Source organism: Varanus komodoensis, unplaced genomic scaffold (genome assembly GCF_004798865.1).
Source record: "Varanus komodoensis strain SLA01 unplaced genomic scaffold, ASM479886v1 scaffold15, whole genome shotgun sequence".
NCBI classification, from domain to species: Eukaryota; Metazoa; Chordata; class Lepidosauria; order Squamata; family Varanidae; genus Varanus; species Varanus komodoensis.
This window is the reverse complement of record NW_025335440.1, coordinates 25,853,503-25,875,913: the sequence shown is the minus strand read 5'-3', so window position 1 is coordinate 25,875,913 and position 22,411 is coordinate 25,853,503. Positions and strand designations below refer to the sequence as shown.

Genomic DNA, 22,411 nt, shown 5'->3' with positions numbered 1-22,411 from the left:
CCTGGAAGTGGAATCCCTGGCATGTATGTGTGTCAGTAGCACTGTGAACTGAAGGAGGGGCAGAGACTGGCCAGCAGACTCCACAAGAGGGCAAAGGACTGCAGCTCTTTGTTTGCTTAATGTATATTCGGATAGTTATAATCCCCCCTCCTCCCATCAGCCAAAGGCCTTCCCCAACAGGTGCCTTTCATTTATTCATGTATTTATCATGAAAAGGAGGGGATAAGTTGTATTAGTAAACACAGCTGTTAAAGTGGTATCTTCTATTTCCATCTTTTTCTTCTCCCAAAGATTTCAGAGCTGCCTAAATGAATTATACCATTTTATTCACACAACAAAATTATAAGGTAGCTTAAAATGTAAATTTATTACATTTTTATACCACCCAATAGCCAGAAGGCTAATAGTTTAGATGAGAGGGATGGAGGTAGGAAGGGGGAGATTGGCTCTAGATCTCCCAGAGATGTATCCCCGTTCAAGGCAAAGATGAACGAGAATGCTCTAGCAGACTAAGATGAACAAGAATGCCCAAACTCTTTGATGCAGGAAGCAGTGATGTTCAATAGGAGCAACAGTGATATTCATTCTGAGTCCACCATCTTTATCACTAAAACTTGATACTAAGCTTCAAAATTCCAACTTTTCCCTCTTGCAAGGACACAGGCGGTCTTAGATGGTCATCCTCCTCTCTCTATATCCTCACATGGACCTTGTGAGCTAGGTTAAGCTGAGAATTAGTAACTGGTCCTAGTGAGTATCATAATTGAGTAGGGACTAGCATGCTAATCACTGCACCACACCAGCTTCTGCTTTAACCTTCCAAGGGGCTCAGGTGTCCCTCTTAGGGCAGTCCTCTATTTTAGGGCAATCCTGTTTCAGAAGGCATCCTCTATTTGAAGGTCTGTCTAGTCTGGCTTAAAATCTGTCTTAAAGTCAAAGAACAAGCAGGAAGAGGCTCTGAAGTTGCCAGTCCACGATGTGCCCCTGGACAGCCGACTGAACAGGTACACAGGTGGCCTAGCAGGTCTTCTGAGCTATGATGGGATTAATTGTATTTCCATCAAAATTATACGTATTTCGACATTTGCACCAGTGCATATAAATTTGCATATTTATACAACTTGGTGTCCTCTTTTGTCTCCTTTTTTGGTGATGCAGTTCTTTTTTGTTTTTAGCAGTAAGTGGCCAACCTAACCCTCCAAAAAACCCCATAACTCAGAACACTTCAGCAATCAAGCTCTGCTTAATCATAGCATTTTCAAACAAATATTTACCCCAATAAGACAGTAAATATCTATAGACTCTCTTTAAACCATGCTGGCCAATAAGCAGCATGTTTTGTGAATTTGATGTTGAAATGTAATGTGTTCCATTGAGTGCAGGAATTGTACCGGATGACCTCCAAGATCCCTTTCAACCTCACAAAGTTGCTCTTGGAGCTAAAAAAAAAAAAAAAGCTGCATGCAGAAATCAATCCATGTGCATTCCAGCATTCCCAGGGCATCTTCTTGCTGCCATTCTAGCATGACTTTGGTTTCACTGATCGTGACTAAGGCTTTGAACAAATAAACAAGGAAGCTTGGGCTAACCCTGCAGAGGCCAATGTGCTATTAATTCAGTGAAGGTAAAAGGAGTGCTGGAAGATCACAATAATTTTGGGTGGGGAGTGGATGCAGGAGTGCTCTCATTCATCTATGGTGCTGGTATGGGTGCAAATACCAAATCACTCTCACCACCAGCTATTTCCTGCCAAGTAGCATTGAAGCCCTTTCCATGCAGAGTTCTGTCTGTTTTGAACCGGATCGCAATCATATTTCCAGTGCTTGAGATGTGCAAAGGATTCTGTGGCGATCGTGGGGCACAGAGCTGAGCCAGCCTGGGAGAAGAGAAGTCAGGGCCACCATAGATCTAGAGAGAGAAGAAAAAGCAAGAGGAACAGTGCTCAGAAAACAAACAGAAGGGCTACAATTAAGTGCCAAGTACAATACAGACTCATATTTAAAACTTAATTGGCAATCCAAAAGGGAAAACAATCTGAAGTTCAGATAAATAAGAATGCAAGAAGAGTCACGTAAGATCAGACCATGGGTCCATCTAGTCTAGCAGTGTGCTCACACAGTGACACACCAGCTGTTCAAGGGACCCCAGAAGGACTTGAGTTCAACAGGCCCTCCCACTCGTGTCCTCCTGTAACTGATCTACATAGGCATACTGCTTCTGATACTGGGGACAGCACAGAATTGTTGGAACTAGTAGCCATTGATAGCCTTGGCTTCCATGATTTTTCCAATCCCTTTATTTATTTATTTAGAGTTTTTGTATGCCATCCCATCGCGTAACGCCTCGGGACAGCTTACATAAATAAATAAATATAATATGAAAAATACAGATTATACAAATTAAAAACCTGATTCATTCTGGCTGCAAATTAAAACCTACAGTAATATTAAACATTATTAAAATATTCCTTAAATAAAAAGGTCTTAGCCTGGCGCCGAAGAACAAATAACGACAGCACCAGGCGGACCTCTCTGGGGAGTGCATTCCATATAAAGCTATCTAAATCAGTGGCCATCACTACTTGTGGAAGTGAAGCCTCCCTATCCACCTCCTCCACACCATGCCTCAGTTTGTAAGCCTCCATCAAATTTCCCTGCTAGACAGTCCCAAAGATTGGAATCTTTTTCATGGAGCCCCATTCCAGCCTTTTGGCCATTCCAGTTGCCCATTCCTGTACTTTTCCCAACTCCAGCCAAATACTGGACCATCTGCATGCAAACAGCTGCTTTACCACTGAGCCGCAGCCTCTCCCATCCAAATGTATAGGATTGCACAAGCAGCCTCTCACACTCTTTTTTTATGGACTTGGACAAAGCTGAGATAAAGAATCAGCGGCAAAATAACATATATATAAATATAATAACACTTCTAGAGATCCACAACTAGGGGGGTTTGTAGTCAGCCTCTAGGTCTCATGTTATGCTGGCCTGTCCTACGGCAGAAAAATGAAACTTTTAGTGCTAAGGATCCTGGATTATTCTAACTGCAGTATTTGGATCTGAAAATTTTTGTATCTGATTCAGAAAAACATTAGGATTTTCAGAGTTTATCACACTTCCAGAAGATACTCACACCCACTTATTTAGACATTCTATTTATATTCTGCCCTTTTTCTTTTGGAGGAATTCAAGGAGGCTTAAATCATTCTCCTCCTCCTCTCAAACTTATCCTCACAACAGCAGCCCTGTGAGGTAGGTTGGGCTGAACATCTGAGATGGTCTCAAAGACACCCAGTGAGCTCCTTGGCCGAGTGGGAACTAGAACCCAGAGCCCCTGGGTCCCACACTATGCCGCTCTTTGACTCTGTCCATCGAACTATCCTGTCACAGCATGCCTGTGGGTGCTCTTGCTTGCTTGTTTGCTTGCTTGTTTTTAAGCAGAGACTCTTACACAGAATTTTGATAAAATGCACATACAAAACTAGGAAAAATCTAGATCTGCATATAAAAATTTAATGACCCTTTAATAATTTGCAAAATACCCCAAGGATTGATATTTGCTAATCAGCTGAGAACCATTGCATACATTTTATCCTACACTGTATTCTTTCCTTGTTCCCTTCCTATCCCCTTTTTTCCATATGCACTGAGTCCTGTTCGATCGTAAGACCGAGGTCAGGGACGGTCTTGTTTCAGTGACTGGATGTCAGCCACTTTGGGAAGATTTTTGTCTGAGGAGTTGTGGGATAAAATACTTCAGATAAATCAATTACATGGTAATGTGCACATTTAATGCCCAAAGAGATTTTTCCCATCCTCTTAGCAAAGGTTTATGGCCAAATGTTTGCAACAGGAAAAAGTCCTATCAAACTTTAAAAATGATAACATCAGAAAAAATATTTTGATTCACTGTATTTGAATGTAATTACTGTGTTCAGATGCCCCACCCTGCCATCTACTTCCTTTCCGGATTAGGAGAAATAGTATCCCCACATTTTCCCAAGGGAAATAGTGGAAAAAACAGTGCAGGCCTTCAAATTCCATGGATTTGATTCACACAGAATATTTTAAAAAACAGGCATTGGACTGTGATTTCCTTCCCAACCCCCATTCTCAAATATGTACAGAAAGTGGAGGATATTTTTCTCTGGGTTTCCTGCATATTTGCCTTCATCTGCAGTAGTGGTACTGGCATTTTGGTCTCTGGAGAAAGAGCATGTGATCTGGATTTCTTATTGCTTCTCTGTTCTACCAGTTTTGAAAGTTGTTCTGGGTATATAAAAATGAGCAGAACTGCTGTTGAAATGAGATCACAGTTAAGAATATAGAAGGTGTGTTTGTGTCCTTCCAGCCCAGGCTGACTTTATACATGGAATGAGAAGCCAGGAATTGAACAGACTGGTTTCAATCAGTCTGGGACAACAGACTGGGACAACTGGTTTATTCCTTCTCATCCTGTGGGAGGGGGAGATGCTACAAGGCAGCACACAAGCCCAAGGGTTTGCTCTTGCTTGTTCAGGTATGTAGTGCTAAGCCATGGTTTAGTGTTACATGTGCAGTCATTGTTTAGCATCCCACACACGGAGATGTTCAAGCCAATGGCACTCAATGTCTTTCAACCTGAGGAACAACTAAATTCTGCATTAGAATTTAGGGGGTTCATCCTCTGCCCAGGGGTGGCGGGGGGGGGGGGTCTTCCAGCAGCTGGCTGGGCTGAAGGCAGAAAAGATGGGGTCAAAAGTACTAAAAGTTTATTCCCAGAAACTATACCTTAGGAGAAACATTTTCATTTTTTAGAATTTGAGGGATGGGGGAACTGCACAAACACAGAAAACCACCAAGCTATAGAGGCACCACCGGCAAGCTGAAACCCTCTGTAGGCCTGCATGAAGAACCCTGCTAAAAAGCCTTCTTCAACCCTGTTAACGAGCTTGCTTTCTTACTAAAAGCTTCCAGGAGCCTGAGTCAGTGGCTGAAGCTCAACATATGGAATTCTTCCCATTCCCCGTCCAGCTGAGCACTCCTTGCTCCATCCCGTGTCATTCCATGAGGTCCACCAGCCTCCATGACCAGGTTTGAGCTGGCAGGCAGGGCTACAGGTGTGGGTATGGCCGCCTGTTCATGCCGCTTTGGCGGATCCAATCCCCTCACCACAAATGCATACCATAGTATAAAAGAGCCACCCAACTCTAGTATTTTAAAGCAGGGGTGGGGATCCTCCAGATGTGACCCACAGGAGGATCCTCTTGCTGGTCAGGCCATTCACAAAGCATGACCTGCGTACATACCAATTCTATGGATGAGCAGGAGCATTTTTAGAGGGGGTCCCTGATGGGGAAAGAGGGGCCATTCCACCCTGAATCACCCTTTAAAAATCATCCTCTGCCACATTTTAATCTTAAAAGAGCCTAATTACAGTGGGAGGGAGTCATTCTGGGAGGATCACTGCCCCTCTGCTTGCCTCCCTGCAAAGCACTCCACCTACTCAGTGATCAGGCTTTCCAAAACGCTTCCCTGGCACGGAGGGACACGGCTCCTGGCAAGGCTGACCTCAGTTGGGGAGGGGAGGTGTGTGCATGCGCACGTGCAGTGCATGACCGCGGGGGGGTGAGCAAATGGGGCCTAGGCATGCCAGTAGAAGCCAGTGTAGAGATGGGGCCCATTCTTCCTGCCCAAGAGCCTTCAAGGGATGTTGCAAGAGTTTCTGAGTTGGAAGAGGAGGATCTGCAGCTGAAATGCCAAGGCCATTCAACTCCAAGATAAGCTGGCAGTTGCTGAGAATAGCTTGGATTCAAATGCTGCACAGAAGCTTAGAGCTGAAGGATGTGACATCATCAATCCCAGAGCAGGTTCACAGATAAAGGAGGCAAGCCAGCATCAGAGGCTCCAAGAGCCGGGCCTCTGTGTTGAAGGCACAGTTTGGTCATTTCAATTTGTAGGTGTTCAGTTTAGAATCAACCATTTAGCCACATTTCCCTAAAGGTCAGTATGCTAACATTGCTTGCTTCTTTTGCTACTGACTTCTGCTATACTTTTTTTGCTCTTTAAAGTCAAGCTGGCTGGCTAGCACTAACATAATAAATGCTTTTCGTTGGAAAGCCACTGAATGGGTCTGCTTGGAGGGAAGGGGAGAATGGCCCCTGCTGCTCTGGAGTGGGGCCCCATCCACTGCTGGTTCGCAGCCTCCAACGTGCTTGCCAAGAACCAATTCATTGCTCAGACCACAAAAGCTTCCTCACTGCATTTTATGAAGCTGCAAGTCAAAAAGAGAAGAGGAAAGTGAGAAAACATATTGTGGAAATACACAAAGGAAAGGGGCAGGGCGATCAACATCTGCAGCTATCGTCTTCCTTCCAGGGCAAATAGCAAAATGATTATTTGTATCTGGAAATCTGCCCTGGGAGAAAGGGTTAAAGCCCTCTGGTCCCAATCCAGCTTGTCTCCAACTGCCCACATGCCGATGGCTACTTGCAAAAAAGTTTTAACGGTGGAGAAGGATTTGTGCATCTCTCGTCACATCTAATTTGGCCCGTAATTTGTTCAATGCCCTTTCCTATTGCCAACCAGTTTCACAATTGCCTTTTGTACAGTTTCAAAATCAGAGGTATTTTAAGAGCCAAGCAACTGAGGAGTGGTTTTCCTTTTCTCTGTATGCCAGTTCAGCTAATCAGATGCTTAGAGAAAGGTTGGAGCAAAAACAAGCCAAACTGTTTCCATGACAGACAAAAATATATTTTTAAAAGTGACTTTTGGGTTATAAAGGAAAAAGCCAATTGTTACCACATGAATCCATCTATTAAAAAAGAGAACAGGCAAGGGAAGTCTAGAAAAAATGTCAGGGTGTGGTCTGTGCTGACGTACCATGTGCCCCAAAAGAAGAGAAACAATGCTGTTCATTTGGAACACACAACGGAGACAGAGAACTTGCTTCCAACAGATTGTACAGGGTGCAGCACAAATTTTATTCTGCTTTTTGCCATTTGCTTCTGCTCTGTTAGCTCCATTTACTGGCATATTGGAAGCCAACATTCCAATGTTATGAGCAATGGAAAGACCATTTTCTGTGGCTGGCCTATCCTCGTGGCATAGATTTCAGCAAACATAGGGAGGACTCCTCTCTCAAAGAAAAAGAGAGGCTCTGGGAGAAGGGAACAGCAGATTATTTTGTTCACAAGCATGCTTTGGTAGGAGGCAGGAACAGAGAGAAATAAGGGAGGGCTGTCATTAGAAATCTGCTGTGTCATCTTCATATTGCAGCACTGGAAATTGGGAAATGGACAGCTGTTTGAAAAGGTCATCATAGCAAGAGAATTAAGATAGATATGGGTGATTCCACATGGCGGTTGGGGTCAACATTAAGAGGAAGAGGATGAGTGTTCATTGGTGCGGGAGGTCCGATCTTGCAGTGGACAAATCTAGTTTTCTCTGGCTGTTGACATGGTTCAAAAACTTATGTGGCCTTTCAGACTGGCAGATCAACCAGCAGAGGATGCTTGAGTTCCATAATTTTTATATGGGGAAATGGAAGTGTGAACTGCAGCCTCATAGGACCCACTGGGTATCTGGAATGATGTCAACTCTTCAAGCATTTGCAACAGAACCTGTCGCTATGACTTTTCTTGTCTTCTCAAAACTACAGTATCTCAAAGTGGTCCACGGGTGAGTCAGGTTCTCACCATGTCCCAACCTACTGTGCTGGTGTTCCCAATTTGCCATGGCTTCTTCTGCCACTATTTCATAAGAACCTAAGAAAAACCATGCTTTTCAGACCAAAGGTCTACCTAGTCCAGCACTCTGCATGCATGGTAGCAAATCAGCTGCCCACAGGATCCCTCGACAGGATGGGTGCAAGACCTTCTGTTGCCCAAGCTCCTCAGCAATTGGTATATGCAGCCATCTACCACTGGTGAAGAAGGTAACACCTAGGCAGCAAGGCTAGTATCCACTCCCCCATGAATCTGTCCAATCCCTTTTTCAATCCACCCAGACTGGTGGACATCACCACTTCTTGTGGCAGAAATTCCATAGTTTAACTATAAGTTGTGTGATGAGGTGCTTCCTTTTATCTGTCCTAAACCTCCCACCAATAAGCTTCATGGGATGACCTGGGTTTGAGTGTTTTGGGAAAGGGAGAAACATCTCTCCTTCTCTACACTGTGCATTATTTTAAACACCTTTATCATATTTTTCCTCACCCTTTTTCTAGGTTGAACAGTCCCATTTGTCATAGCCACTCCTCATAGGGGAGAAGTGTCTATGAGATCTGGAACATCCGGTATCACCCTTCAAAATATAGCACAGAGGATCTTCTCTGGGGAACAGCCATTGCTTAGTGGTAGATATGCATTGTATGCAGAAGGTCAATCCCTGCAATCTCCAGTTAAGCAGTCATATAACAATGGATGGGGAAAACTTTGTCTAGAGATCAATAAAAGCTCCTGCTAGAGTGGATCAGCCTCCCCAACCTGAAGCCATCCAGATAGGTTGGACTGTAATGCCCATAATTCCCATAATGGAACTTGCATTCCCACACATCCAGAGGGCTCCATGTTGGGATTAAGTGGCTAATACCAGGCTAAGTGGTCCAGTGGCCCAACTCATCTAAGGCAGCATGATATTGATCACAGCTTTTGTAGGAATCCTGCCTCTGCTCCCCATCCAGGCTGCCTTTTTAAATCCAACCCTGGATCTTTGACCATGATGCTGCCCAAAGCACAATGTGAGGACACATGCAAATACCCTTTACAACATGAAACACTCAGGTTTACAGTGTGTTTATACGCTTGTTTGCCCACTTCCCACCCCAAAAAGACCACACGCCTTGCTTCATCATGAAGGCTACATGCGGCTCTGAAGCAGCAAGCACTAACCAGGTCCAGAGCTGCTGGCTTTAATAAAGTGGATGCCCCATTTACCTTCAGTCCATGTTCTAGGACTGATGCAAGCATTATGCCCATTCATCAGTGCTGATCCTATGAATTGTGACTGTCCTTGTAATAGCATAGCACTTTGGAAGCTATTTATGGAGTGTTCTTGTATTATGTATTAGTTATTTATCAGATTTCTATCCTGCCCATTAGCCAAAATGGCTCTCATCTTGTACTCAAAGTGCGAGGAAATTACCCTGCTGTTATAGCAAGGAGAACAGGTGGAAATGCCAGTGTTTAAATGACAGCAAAGACCTCAAACTCCATGTCATACACTGTGACCATGATACGTGTCTTTTAGTCCTTCCCCTTGCGCATCACCTGGATGTGTCTAATGCGTCTTTCTTTGAGTGTTCTGTAGTCTCTCCTCAAAGCACCTTCCAGTGTCTCCTATGGTCCCTCAAAGGACATTCCAGTGTCTCCTGTGGTCCCTAGATTCCCCATATCTGGTCTCCTGCTCTTTTGTCTCTAAGCTGTCTAGACAGGTCACCTCAATTTTCTTTAGTGATTAAGTATCATTGCCAATCTACTTTAATCTGTAATTTTTTCATTTCCTGGATTACCGTTGCTGTTGATTTTACTTGCCTGTGATAGTAAGTGAAGACTTCTAATTTTTACTACATATTTCCCAGCACCACCTTAGGGAGGAGGATGCAGACAATGACACCACTCCAACAAGAATTTCAACCAATTATCTGTTGGGTATTTCAAAATGCATCCAAAGTCCTGTTCCGTAAAGATGCTAAGCAGCAAAATACGAGGCACCACTACCTGGATCTACCAGGGGCTGGTTGAAAAATATGGTCCAGAATTCTTCCTCCTGTCCCGCCATGGCATAATGGTGGCATGATTGGAGAGGGAAATGGCACAGACAGGAGTACAGTTGGGCATTGCAGGAATGGGAAAGGTGAACAGACAGAAGGCCGGAGAGGTCACAGTAGTGACGTGGGCCTTGAAAGTGGGAGGCAGAAGAGGAAGAAAATGAAGGGTCCTAGGGACAGAGAGGATGAGGTGGCACAGACCAGCTCTGGCAGGGAGGGCTCATGCTCCCCACTCATCCAGCCCTACTGTGCCATAAATGTGGATTTCATTAAATTTAAGGTTTTGAAATATTCCCACAAAAACACGCTGGAATGATTTTTCTTTTAAAAGAGGCTACAGTAAAATAGCTTGTGGGCTTTCAGAATTCTGTTTAAAGTTTCAGAAAACAGTAGTTTCATTGTGCTATGATGTGCTAGAATGCTTCTGCGAGACCACAGGGGGGAAGGGGAGAGAGAGAGTTACAATAAACCCTCTGATGATAGTTAACTAGGATCCTCTGTTTCCTCTAAGATTGGGGCAACTTTAAACTGATCAGTTTTCACAAATAATGCAAGCACATGTGACTTCTAGTGAATAGCAAGAACATGAATTCTTAAAAGCAAGAATTGCCAGTATGTTTTCACTGGTTTTTAAGCCTCTTGCCAAATCAAAAAAAAAAAAATGTCCCAGATGCAGTTGCAACAGGTATTAGCTCCCGTTTCTGTAGAACAGCAATCACTAAAAAACATGAGTGTGTATACCAGAACATGTGCTTGTCTAAGCCTCTCGTGTGTTTTAGTGATCGCTGTTCTACAGAAACGGGAGCTAATACCTGTCGGTGTGCCCCTGCCAGTAGGTGCCTACCCATACAGTGGGATCGATATCTCAAGCCAGCCTCAGAGCGCTTCCGCCAAGGGGTTGGAGGACAACACGAAAAAGGTTCTCTCAGTGATGGGCCCACCGTTCAGGGATGCTCCCTCCATTGAGGACTGCCTGGCACTAATGACATTGTGTACGGTGTTAGGTCTTCCTTTTCCAATGGAAGAACATGGTCCCAAACCCTGCTTTGGCTTGGCCAAATCAATTTGGCATGGAACAGGTTTCCCAAGAAACGTAAGTTGGAACCTTTTCATTGAACCATTTTTGTAGGTGAAAAAAAATTGTGAGCCTGCAAGTTTTGCAGAGCTCCTACAGTGACGATCTACCAACATATTTACTCTCTAATATTTCAGAGAGGCTTATTTTTAAACTGTAAGCATTCTAGAATAGGCATAAATCTACAGTCGGATCTATAAACTGGATAGCTCAATCTACAGACACAGCCCGAAAAATAACAAATTTATTGCATTGGCTGAAATTAAATGTGAAGGACTAAGCTAGGGTTTGGTTAAAAGCAGAAAACAGATATAGAGTTATATCCTGGGCTCCCACAGAGCTTTCTGAGTCAAAGGAAGTGACTGCTGACACAAAGAGGATTTCACAGCTGTAAAAATATTCCTGCCAATGAGCAGCAATGCTTTTTTCTGGGGTACCCCGAACCATCCCAGAAAGGAGCGGTTCCACTCATTTTGAATTATTTTTGGACCTGCAAAATTCCCATTGCGCTAGTCATCACTCCCACTGCAACCCAGGCACAACAGGATAGCGCACACAATATTCATATATTTATTTATACTCAAGCGTATATGCCACTTTTGAAAACAAAAGTTCTTCCAAAGTGGCTTGCATAATAAAGCTAATAATGCATGGTGTCACCATGATACACACATAATAAATACCAATAGTTTTTTCTGCTTATTTAAAACTAGTTGCATTCTGGGCATCCAGAAGAAGACATTCACAATATTTTGTATTACAGAATATCTATAGATATATTTTAGAGCAAGGATAGGAAAAAAGTAAGTCTCTGGATATTTTTGGCTTCAGCTTCCAGCATTTTTGAGCATTAGCTATGCTGGCAGGGACTTCTGGAAGTTGTAGTCCAAAACACTTGTGCATACCTAGGTTACTGTCAAAACAAAATGGCCTACCTCCAAAACATCATAGTTGCAACTCGTATGGTATTCGATGTCAAATTCCACAATGGTGAGTTGAATGCTGCTCCCTGGAGCTGTATGGATGTACCAGTGACATTCCCTGTTATGTGGGTACTTGCTTGGATAGCCAGGGCTATGGAAAGATCCAGACGTTCCTGAAAGTTCCTCACCACATCCTGGAAAAAGTAGGTGACAGGTCAGGATTGCAGAAAAATTATCATGCCAGCATAAAGAATTTAATATCAGCAGTATCTTAAAAGACATACAATTAGGACTGTCTCATGCAAACCTATATCATAATGGGATTAAGACTGAATGACCAGGTTCACGTGTATAATGTAATTTGACTGTCTTTGGGCTTATATATTCCGGCTTCTGTTATATCCGATTCAGAGACTATGCTTGGTACTTATTCTCCAAACCAGAATGGAGGATATAGTTTTAAGGGCTTTATTAATTCTGGTTCTGATGGCAGCTACAAGCTATAGTTTGTTGGTTCAGATGTAATGGCAATCTGTGGCTTGACTGAACTGGAAGTCTCCCACTGGTGGCCATCCAGTGGGAAGAAGGAAGAATGCAGACTTGCAGCTTGGCCCTCATTGGCTGTTATACCTGAAGCATCCCAATCTGTGTAGCAGACCTGCCCATGTGACATGAGCAATAGGAAGGTAAGTTTATGTACAGCTGACAGGAATGGTGAGCCAGCAGGGAATATCTTCCTCGGCAGTAAAGGATTTCCATGTATTGGACTAGCCCTGCCCACTTGGAATGGCCCTTGGGTCTTCTTAAGGCAAACATGCTCTGAAGGCTCTTTGCCTAGTTTGGCATTTGCATGGCCAATTGCAAGGTTCCCTGACCCTTGGATCTCTGTCTCAACTCTCTTCCTCACCATGACTCTCAGCTCCAATCTGATAGGTGCCTGCAAGTGAGACACTTAGCCCGGGCTCCATGAGCCACTGCAATTGCTTCACAATTGTGGCAATATCATACTTTCCCCAAATGCCCCAAACGGGGGGGGGGGGGGTGTGACAGCATGATAAATATTGGAGTGACCTATTGTTTGACCACATGGTGACATCATCACCATGCTAGCCAATCAGAAACCATGAAAATAATTAATAATACATGATAACACAGGAACAGGAAACCCGTCAATTACATAAATCCAGGAAAGACCATGAAATCCTAGGGAAAGGTAGTTTTACAACCGAGGTGCTGCCACAGAGAAGGCCCTGTTCCATGTGACTGCCAGTCACAGCCCTGATGGTACAGGACATGGAGCATGAGCAAGTTTGTCCTTACAGACCTCACTAAGGGACATCTATTACACAAGTATCCCTCAGAATTTTATGTCAGTGGCTAAAACATTTGAAAGTCAGTGACACTCTGATGGTTTTTTCTAGCACATGGCTAGGCAACCTCAAGTGTTCCAAGGGCCAGGTAATCCCCATAGACCTGTCTACCTATGGGCCTCACTCCCAGGGACACCTCGCACTCTGCAGGTTGTCCCCCGCAACATTGATAGTTTTGCAGCTGAAATTTGCTGGCAAACACTACAGCACACAAAGCAGGTCAAATTTAGCTCATTCTGTAGCTAAGCTTCATCTCTGAATGGCTTTATGCTACTGGTCAATTTAGCTTCACAACAAACTAAAAGTGGACCATTTAATGCTCCGTAGTACTAAAACTTTGTATTGGCTTCAAAAGGCCAGCTTTGCTGCTGATAATTTTAACTGCACAGTGTGGGTGGTGAGGGATGTGTGGGGCCAGTGGTGACCACACGTGACCACGGCCCCTGACCTGCACACCCATGCCCTGCCATCTCGGCCACTGGAGGATGCAGCCTCGTTTCTGTTGAAATGCTGTTGTTTTTCTTCTGTCTCCCTTGTCCATCTTGGCTTGGCCTTGCCTCAATACTACTCAGAGATTTTGGCCTGTATTCAGTCAAAACCAGTTTGGAGGAGGGTCAAAAAAGAATGGAAGGAAGCAATTTAATTTCTAATTTACATTTGTTATGAGTCATTCAAATGCAGAAAAAAATGCCAGATGGTTTTCTTATAAGTGGAGAGGCAGATGAATCATATCCTTTTACTTATGGGGATGGACTCTTGGGAGAGAAAGGTCGAAAAAAATTAATTCAGGTTTCTACAGCCAGGCTTTTATCTTTGTAACAACTCATGCGGGCTGCTTAAGAGCCATGCTGCATCAAGCAACATGTGGTCTAACCTGATTCAGTACAGAGGCATGAAACTGTGACTAAAGGCAGGAAAGACAAAGGTCAGGGAAACCACTTAGAGGTGTTCCTGAGAGGATGGGGATTCTACTCTGTCCTTGGTAGGGTGGTGGGTTGGAGATGGTGGGAGACCAGCTGTCAGTCCCTTTGAGGTGCTGAATCCTAATTCTATGTTTCAGCTAATCACGTTTTCATGCTGCACAGCTGTTCACATTGTTTTAAGTAAATCAAGTTCAGAACTCCAGAAACTGCTATACAAAAACAAGTAACACATGTTTGTGAAACCATCAAAGCATTGTTTTTAAGACTTCACCAGGTTCAGTTGAATATTCCTTATAGGGGTGCCCTTTCTTTTCACTGCACCCTAGGTCAGAGTCCTTCCCCTCACCCCCATTTGGAGAGTCTCTCTGTGTATATACATAAATATCAAAAATTATTTAAATGTCAACATTTGGCCTAGCAATATCCCAAATTTTTCTATTGCAGAGGTTGAAAAAAATATCTGGTTTCACTTGCAAAATCCAGCACTCCTTCTGCAAGAAGGATCTTCTTTTTACATTTTATCAATGGACATAGCCATCAAATAAAAACTTAAAGGTCCGGTTTGGACATGTCACATGCTATTCGAATAAGGTACAGCAAGCCTTGGGCTCTTGTGTTCCTTCTCCCTACCTTGCTCTTTCACATCTACAAAGAAGATTGGATTTTCTTCTGCTTTTAAACTAGCCATGGTTTCCTGAACTCTGGGAAACTCTGGTTTGATGAGGGACTAGTTAGTGAACAAACCAGAATCTGGAACTGCATGTTCTCATTAACCTGAATTCAAACATGTTCCAGCTCCTCATATTCCAGGGGTAGTGGTGGATCTAAAAAGAACAACTTTCTGGGTTTTCCTCCTCATGTCTAAATGACTGCTGTGTTTAATCCACAGTTTGTATCATCTGAATATAAAAATTGCCAAGATTTCTCAGAACATGCCCCCTCCTGTTTATGAGCCTGGGTGTTCATGATCACATGAACCTTGGGGATGAATCTGTGTCGAAGAGGCAGGCACACTCCTGTGCATCATTAGGCAGGGGGGAAAAGCCTTCCAGCATTCCACAGCCAGCTTAATGGTTTTAAGCTTTCAAGCTTTTTTGCATCTAAACATGCATCAGATGGAGTTCTACACCTCCTGATAGCTCAGCTACAGCTAGAGGAGAAAATCAGTAATATCATTTGAATTGGCATTGTGACTTCATTACAGTGAGACTAAGCAAACCCCAGCACATATTACTTGTACTAATGCCACAGGGCCAAACTGTGGCTTAGAGTTAGAAATGATGGGATAGATCATATGCTACAAGAGGGGTCTATTCTATATTCCTGCATTTCTCTATACTACAAGAGAGGTTCTATTCTGTATTCTTGCATTCCCTCTGGTCTCTTAATTTGAGCCCCTGGAAAATGCAAGTATGACTGATGCCTTTAATTTCATTTTTCTCCCTATTTCTATTCATCAGGTAAAAAAAGGAAATGGTTCCTTATCAAAGGAAACACCACAGACACAACAAGCATGCTTGCAAAGAAAGATAAAAAGCTGTTTGTTAGCTTTACCTTTTCATAAAAACACAAAAACATTTATTCATTGTCTTTGACTGTGTATATATATATATTTATTATGTTAAGAGATGGAGTATATGCAACAATTCTTCAAACAAAGGCCAAAATTGTTCAGATTAAGCACAAACTGTACAATTTTAGGGCCACACAAATTTCCAAGGAAACATTATTTAAAACCTTGGTTGACAGGAATTATTTCATACAATACTAATAAATAAACTGTATTTCTCTTAGCTAGATCTAGCTATACTAAATTATTGGATATTTTTCATTATGTAGTGCTGTCTAAAACATTACTTCTATTTTATTTTAAAAATAAATATCTTATGTCTGCATGTAGCTGCAATACATATCCATAACAACACTATCATATTTCAGGAGCACTATGTTTTAGTGGATCTGGTCTTTCCTAGAGGGGCTTGATGCTCAGGGACTTTTGAGCAGACTATGTTTTGTCTCTGTGCTTTCTAGCATCTACATGAAGCTACTGGGGGAGGTGGTTCATGGGGGATATTGCTTGGCCCATGAATTCTCCAGTGTGGGGCTTCAGAAGGATTGATTCTGCCTGTTCCCCATGCTACTTAACATCTATATGAAGCTGTTGAGTGGCCTTATCAGGGATTTTGTAGTGCTATTCATTAAGATGCTGCTAATGCAAACCTCTGCTTTTCCTTATCCTCAAGTGAGGCTGTGAATGTGCTAGATCAATGACTGGTTGCACTTCAGGCTAAGAAACTGTCAAGACCAAGAGTGCAGCCACCCTTCAGTGGGCACGTCTTCTGACGGGATGAAGGGTGTTCATTCTGGATGGGGTAGTGCTCCCACTCAAGAAACAGGTTTGGAAATTGGCAGTTCTCCTGGAGACATTTTTGGTCTCAAGAAGCTCAGGTGGCATCAGCTGCATGGAATGTCTACCAGCTTCTCTTGTTGGCCTAGCTCTGCCTTTCTTTGGAGTAGGATAACCTGGCTTCACTAGTCTATGCTTTGATAACTTCCAAGTTAGAGGGCAGCCCCAAAGACTGTTTGGAACGTGCAATTAGCGCAAAATTCAGTGGTCAGATTGATAGCAAGTATCAGGAGGTCTGAACCAATCCTGGACCACCTGCACTGGCTGCTTGTAGGTTTCTATGCTCAATTCAATTTTTTGTTTTTGACCTATAAAGCCTTACACAGTTTGAGAATATTGAAAAATACTGGATGGACTGCCTCTCTCAATATGAACCTGCCCATACACAAGAGTCGTTATCTGAGAACCTCTTCCAGCTGCCTTCCCCAAAGGAAATTTGGAAGACCACAATAAAGGAGAGGGTCTTTTCAATGCTTATGGAAATCTACCTGGTACAAACTTTGCTAATCTTTCTGCAACAGGTTAAGCCTTTCCTCTATTCACAGGCATTTAACAGCATATAATAAGGAGTTAATCAGTATTGTTGATTTTAATTGTTTTTATATGTAAGTGGTTTTTATATTATGCATTTGCATTGCATAATATTTAGCAATCTGCTCGGAGAACTTTGGCTAGGGTTGTTGGGTAGTATAGAGATGATGACAATGATGAAATAATGCAGGGCACACTATGCAGAGCTGCCCTTAAGGAGCTTTTGGGAGCTTCCAATAGTGCAAAATGTGATGACCAGATTGTGTTGTGGATAATCTGTAGACCCTGTTACACCAGTCGTGTACCAAAAGTGCTGTCCTCCAGTTTGTTTCCAAGCCCAACTCCATCTTCTAGTTCTTACCAATAAAGCCCTGAAAGGTTTGGAGCCAGCATTTCTGGAAGCCTGTTTGCTCCTGTATGATCCTGCCTATAATTACAAACATCCTCAGAGGCTGTGTTGAACACCCTGCTTCCAATAGCAGACTGAAACTGACAAAGAAGATTCCAACAGATTGTGGCACAATCACACCCGGACTCGGCAATTCTTTCCCTGAGGAGGCCAGGGTGACCCTTTTTGTTTTCTTTCATTTCCTTCAGCTTTTGATAGGGCTTTGAGCAGTATTAATTCAGCTCTCAGATATGCTTGAAAATCCCTGATCTCACATTTATTTCTATGGAAGTGTTTTAAAAAGGCATAGTCTAAAGTATAATCTGAGGGGGCACATACACCCCTGCCACTTCTCTTCCACTCCACTGACTGATTTACACAAATGCCCCAATGCTCCATGGAATCCATCTGCATCTTAGAAAGGAAGTGGAGTCAGAGGAAGTCCAGGAACACCCATGGAACGTAAGAAGTGGCAACTTTCTTTCACGTCATGTGCTGCACAAACAAAGGGTGCAACTCACACATGCAGAAGAGGGCTGCTGCTTGTGCAGCAGTTGCATGGTGCCCAATTCCTGACGAGCCCCGTGCAAACACTGGCAGGCTTGCCAGGACTCAGTGATGACCAATAGGCTGGAGTATGGGCAACCAAGCCCAGGGAATCTGTTGGATTCCCACCCCCACAAATGGATTCATCACACATCCCTCACCAGCTTGCCTGCCAATTACAGTGCAGCGGAAATAAAATGGACAAAAATGTTCATAGTAGAAAAAACCAGTGCAATGTACTTGGTCACTGATGCAGTTTTCTCAAGCTGCATTCAAATTCAAACATGTGGTTGAATTCCTAAGGGGAAATGCAGTGCTACACTGGCAGCAGAACAGTACATATAAGGGACTGAAAGAACCGGGAAAGTTTCATCTTGGACAGCCATTTATGAGTAAACTGCTCCTACTGACTGTTTCCTGTTAGCCACAAAGACATGTTTAGCTGAAATTCCAAACTGAGATGGACCAGTGGAAAACTCCTGACATCTAAAACTTAGCTGCAATTATTCTTATTCTTATTCTGCAGGTCCTGAGCAGAACATTTGAATTCATACACCAATTACTCTGAGTTATTGGTCCTTGGCAATGTAATCTTCTTGATTTTAAGTGTTGAACTCACAATTTGCAGTGCTTTTCACCTTTTCAACACATCCCTGATTCTGTAGCTACTTCAGAACAGTAAGATGTTAACTGCCCATTTCTTTTTGGTGCAATTACAAATTTCCTTTCCATTTACTTCTCACCCCTTAAATATACACAAATTCACATACTTTCTACTTTCTACTTTCAATCTGCCTATGTTCCTACAGTTTTTCTTTTAAACACTGTCAGTGAACTGCAGTAACTGCTTTAAAAAGGAACCACATGAAGCATTAGCGATGGCAGATTGGCAGTGTAGGGCTGGATGAGGACTAAAATCCACATTTCTTGAGTACCAGTCCAATGCTCTAACTTCTACACCACACTCTTTTTGCTTAGCGGTAATTCACTCAACATCATGCCTGCTTACTTGCTACCTGATCTCTCCACACCTCTGCAACACCAGACCCTCTTATTTCCTTTGCTTTTGCTGCTCAGGAGCAGTACAAGCACTTGGACTCTTATAGCATAGAGAGAAAAGGTTTCTTCTGGTTAGTCCACAGAAAACAAAGCAAAACCTGCTGCCCTTAATAGCTGGCTGGGATCAACTGAAGGGGATTGCTGGTGAAGCTTGTGGTTCATGTGAATTACATGTCTCCACATCCTCTCCTGCCAGGTGTCCACACCACGTTCCTGGCTGCTTGTGAAAAGGTCCTATTCAGACACCAAGATATCAAAGACAGGAAGCTGAAGCCAGATGTTAACCTAATCATATTATTACACAGTGACAGAATTTCCCTTTGGGGAGGAAATGATAAAAATACTCAGAATAAAATATGATAAAATTGTTTTCTCTACTTATCTACATGACTAAAGGTTTGAAAGATGCCTAATAAAAGTGCAAAATATTTGTTACCTAAATCAGAATATCATATTGCTGAGAATGTCCTAACATTTACTAAAAATACCCTTGAAAAAACAATGGGATCATTCATGGTGGAGTCTTATATAAAGACACTTCTCCTTTAAATTATTACAATGCAATTTTTGAGTGCAAAGGAAAGGTGAGGAGAGAGATCTGATTTTGCTGCTGGAGCACCTAGCAGGGAATTTGCCATTTGTTGCACCAAAGCAGGAACTGTTTCTCAAAAATCAAACACAAAGACACAGGAAAATAGGAGATAGGATAGGAGACATACATGAACTTTAGCCCATTCTAGGAGCTTGCACTGCATAGCAAAAATGTTGCAATGGGCTCTAAGGCAAAGGAATATTTGGGTGTGAATTTCTTGGCTGACCATATAAGCTAGCTTAGGTTGAGTTACACACAGCTCCAGTTTGCCCACAGCTCCTTGAAGTCAATTTTGGAAACCAAGAAGACAAAGGGGAAGAATTCTGCTTTCTTTTTGTATATAGATGGAGAAATTACAAAGGTCTTAGACTTCTCTTGGAAAGTATGTACAATTCATAGTTGTTTGGAAACTTTACAGACGGAAAGGCCAAATGCATTTTGATGGTTGCTAAAAGTATCTCTGGCTGAACAGTATATGGTGCAAAATGCTGCTTAGAAACACCTTTGACTCATTATTGTAAACTAATAGTGACTCCAGTTGCACCAGCAACTGTGTCATAGCACTGGTCCTCAGCTGTGCACATGCTCCAAGCCCTCCGTTTAATTTACACACAGCTGTAGCACATCGGTATACCCAACACTGGTGTATGCAAGAAAGCATGTTCACTCACAGCTGCTGCCCCTCCTCCTCCTCCTCCTCCTCCTGGGAAATTAATACCTCTCTGCTGAGTGCTGCAAGGGTATGACTATCTCCTGTCCCTGTGTCAAAATAGGTGTGGTGTTAGATGTGAGCATGCATTGAATGGACCTTTTTCTTCTAGCAATTCCAGCTGCATGTAATCTGGGAAGTTGTTTTTTTTTTTTTTAATCCTTCTCTCTCACCCAATTGTAGTTCTGCTAAAGATCAAGCCATCAGTGACCCTGGGATAGCAGCTGTGGAGGGGCTGAAGTGAAGGAGGAAAGAATAAAATCATCCCAGGGTAGCCATGTGCCCTTATTTATAGAGGACTGTTCTCTAGGCAACCGGCTGTTCAGTCCAAGTCTAGTTTTAAGATAAAGAACCATAACAACAGTTGCTCATCACCAATAAGCACCTGGACAGCAGACAGAACAGGTAGGGATGTCACAGGGATGACACCTGGTCATAGTTCCCTGAAACTTTGAAAGGTACAGCATTTCTTTTAAAATTATAATACTCTTTAAATTTTCAGCACGTGTGGGGTTTGGGGGGGGGTTGGCAAATTGCCATCTTCTCTTGTCCTCTTTTTGGATGATGCAGTTCCTCTGTTATTGGAGAGTCATATGCAGTCACGCATATGCCTGGATTCCAATACAGAATGGGACCCCCTGCAGCTGCCCTTGTTAAGTGAGGAAAACCCTGGATACATTAAATCAGGATTAGGCAGCTTTTCAGGCTATTTGCAAGGTTGACAATTTGAGAAAGTGTCTCAGCCGTCACCAGGAAACACTGCCATGGCAGGCATGGCAAAGGGCAAGTCATTTAGTCAAAAGACTGAGTAAAGGGTCGGCGTGGAGACTGAGCACCCAAACACGCAACAGTTCATCTGAAACTACCATTTCAAGCAGCAGCAGGAGTCTATTTTGAACCATCCCAGCAGCTGGTCAGATTTTATTTTTTTTAAGTGAGAGGGGTGGAGCACCTTAGCATGCACAAAGTAAGGCGTCCAGGGAAACATTAGTACATCATTGAAAAATAAAGGCTTCTGCAGGAAGAAAAATCTTTCCCCACACAAAGGAAAGCTAACCAGGAACACGATGACTAACCAAAAGAAAAGTGACAAGACACAGATTTCTAAAGGTACTGGAAAGTTGCTCTCTCTGGCCTGCAAAAAGTGCTTCCGGCTGGCAGCCAAGAACAGCAGCCTGCTGCAGCTAGGAAATCCCCCTCGGTTCAGACATGGCATATGAAAGGGGGCCGGGAAGAGGCCCCAGGCGCGATGCAGCTCCTAAGTGGAGCCTAGCCTGTCACTCCGGGCTTCATCTGCATTCCATTTAGAGGCCGGGATTCTTGTCAGGAGCTTATCTCTAGGGGCTTTGTATCGCATCGCAAAATCTGCTCCCAATTAGCTGAGAGGATGTTACATCATTGGTGATCCAAACAGTAAACAGAGGGCAAGATGCGGGGGAAGGAGGAGGTCGTTAATTTGCCTCTCTCGGTGTGTCTGCATGTGATGAGCTTCTTGCAGCCTCGCGGAGAATGAACAAGGAGAAAGCCACCGCTGAGCCTGAGGAACTTGGACAAAGGCGGAGGTGTCCAAATAATGGGAAACAGCTTCACTAACTGGGCGGAGTTTTGAAACAATCCAGAAGTTCAGAAAAGAAAAGATAAGCGAACGCGGCAGTTTCGGGAGAAGGATGATGTCATCTGTCTGCACAGAAAAAGGCAGTGCCCCCACCCCCGCTTCCTTTGTGGGGCTCCCTAGGATTACATCACCTCGCAGAGCCGAAATCTTGCTGCTCTGCTCAATAACACTTCCCCGCCCCCGGTTCTGCTGAAGGGCTCCCTTCCTTCCCATAAGTCACTCCCTTCTGATGAATGGGCCTCCTAACATCCCCCAACCTGAATGCTGAGCTCCTCAGATATCTAATCAGAGAGAAAGTCCCCTGGGAGATGCCAAAGAGCCGCTGCCTGGACGCCTGCACGGAGGAGGAGGGCTCCGATGGGAAAGTTATCTAGCTGCAACCCACACCGGGCCCCACAGCAAAATCCCAGCTGCCTCTCCAGGCTGTCAGAAGCTGAATGGTGTGAACTGATTAGGCAGACAAGACCACTGTGGCTCTTTAATTATTTTTCCAGCCCCGCACATTCTCTGAAGGGCTACACAATGC

The 22,411-nt window shown here is 43.5% G+C and overlaps 1 protein-coding gene across 1 annotated transcript in view; it reads right to left on the bottom strand.

Moving 5' to 3' along the window:
* The window catches only part of CUBN (cubilin), a 180,362-nt gene that overhangs the window by 84,159 nt on the left and 73,792 nt on the right, over positions 1–22,411 (bottom strand). The window contains exons 30-31 of the mRNA XM_044424708.1: positions 11,758–11,939; positions 1,734–1,908 (exon numbers count right to left, since the gene is read on the bottom strand). Of these exons, the coding sequence (XP_044280643.1) occupies positions 1,734–1,908; positions 11,758–11,939 (357 nt within the window). The remainder of the gene's footprint in view (positions 1–1,733; positions 1,909–11,757; positions 11,940–22,411) is intronic.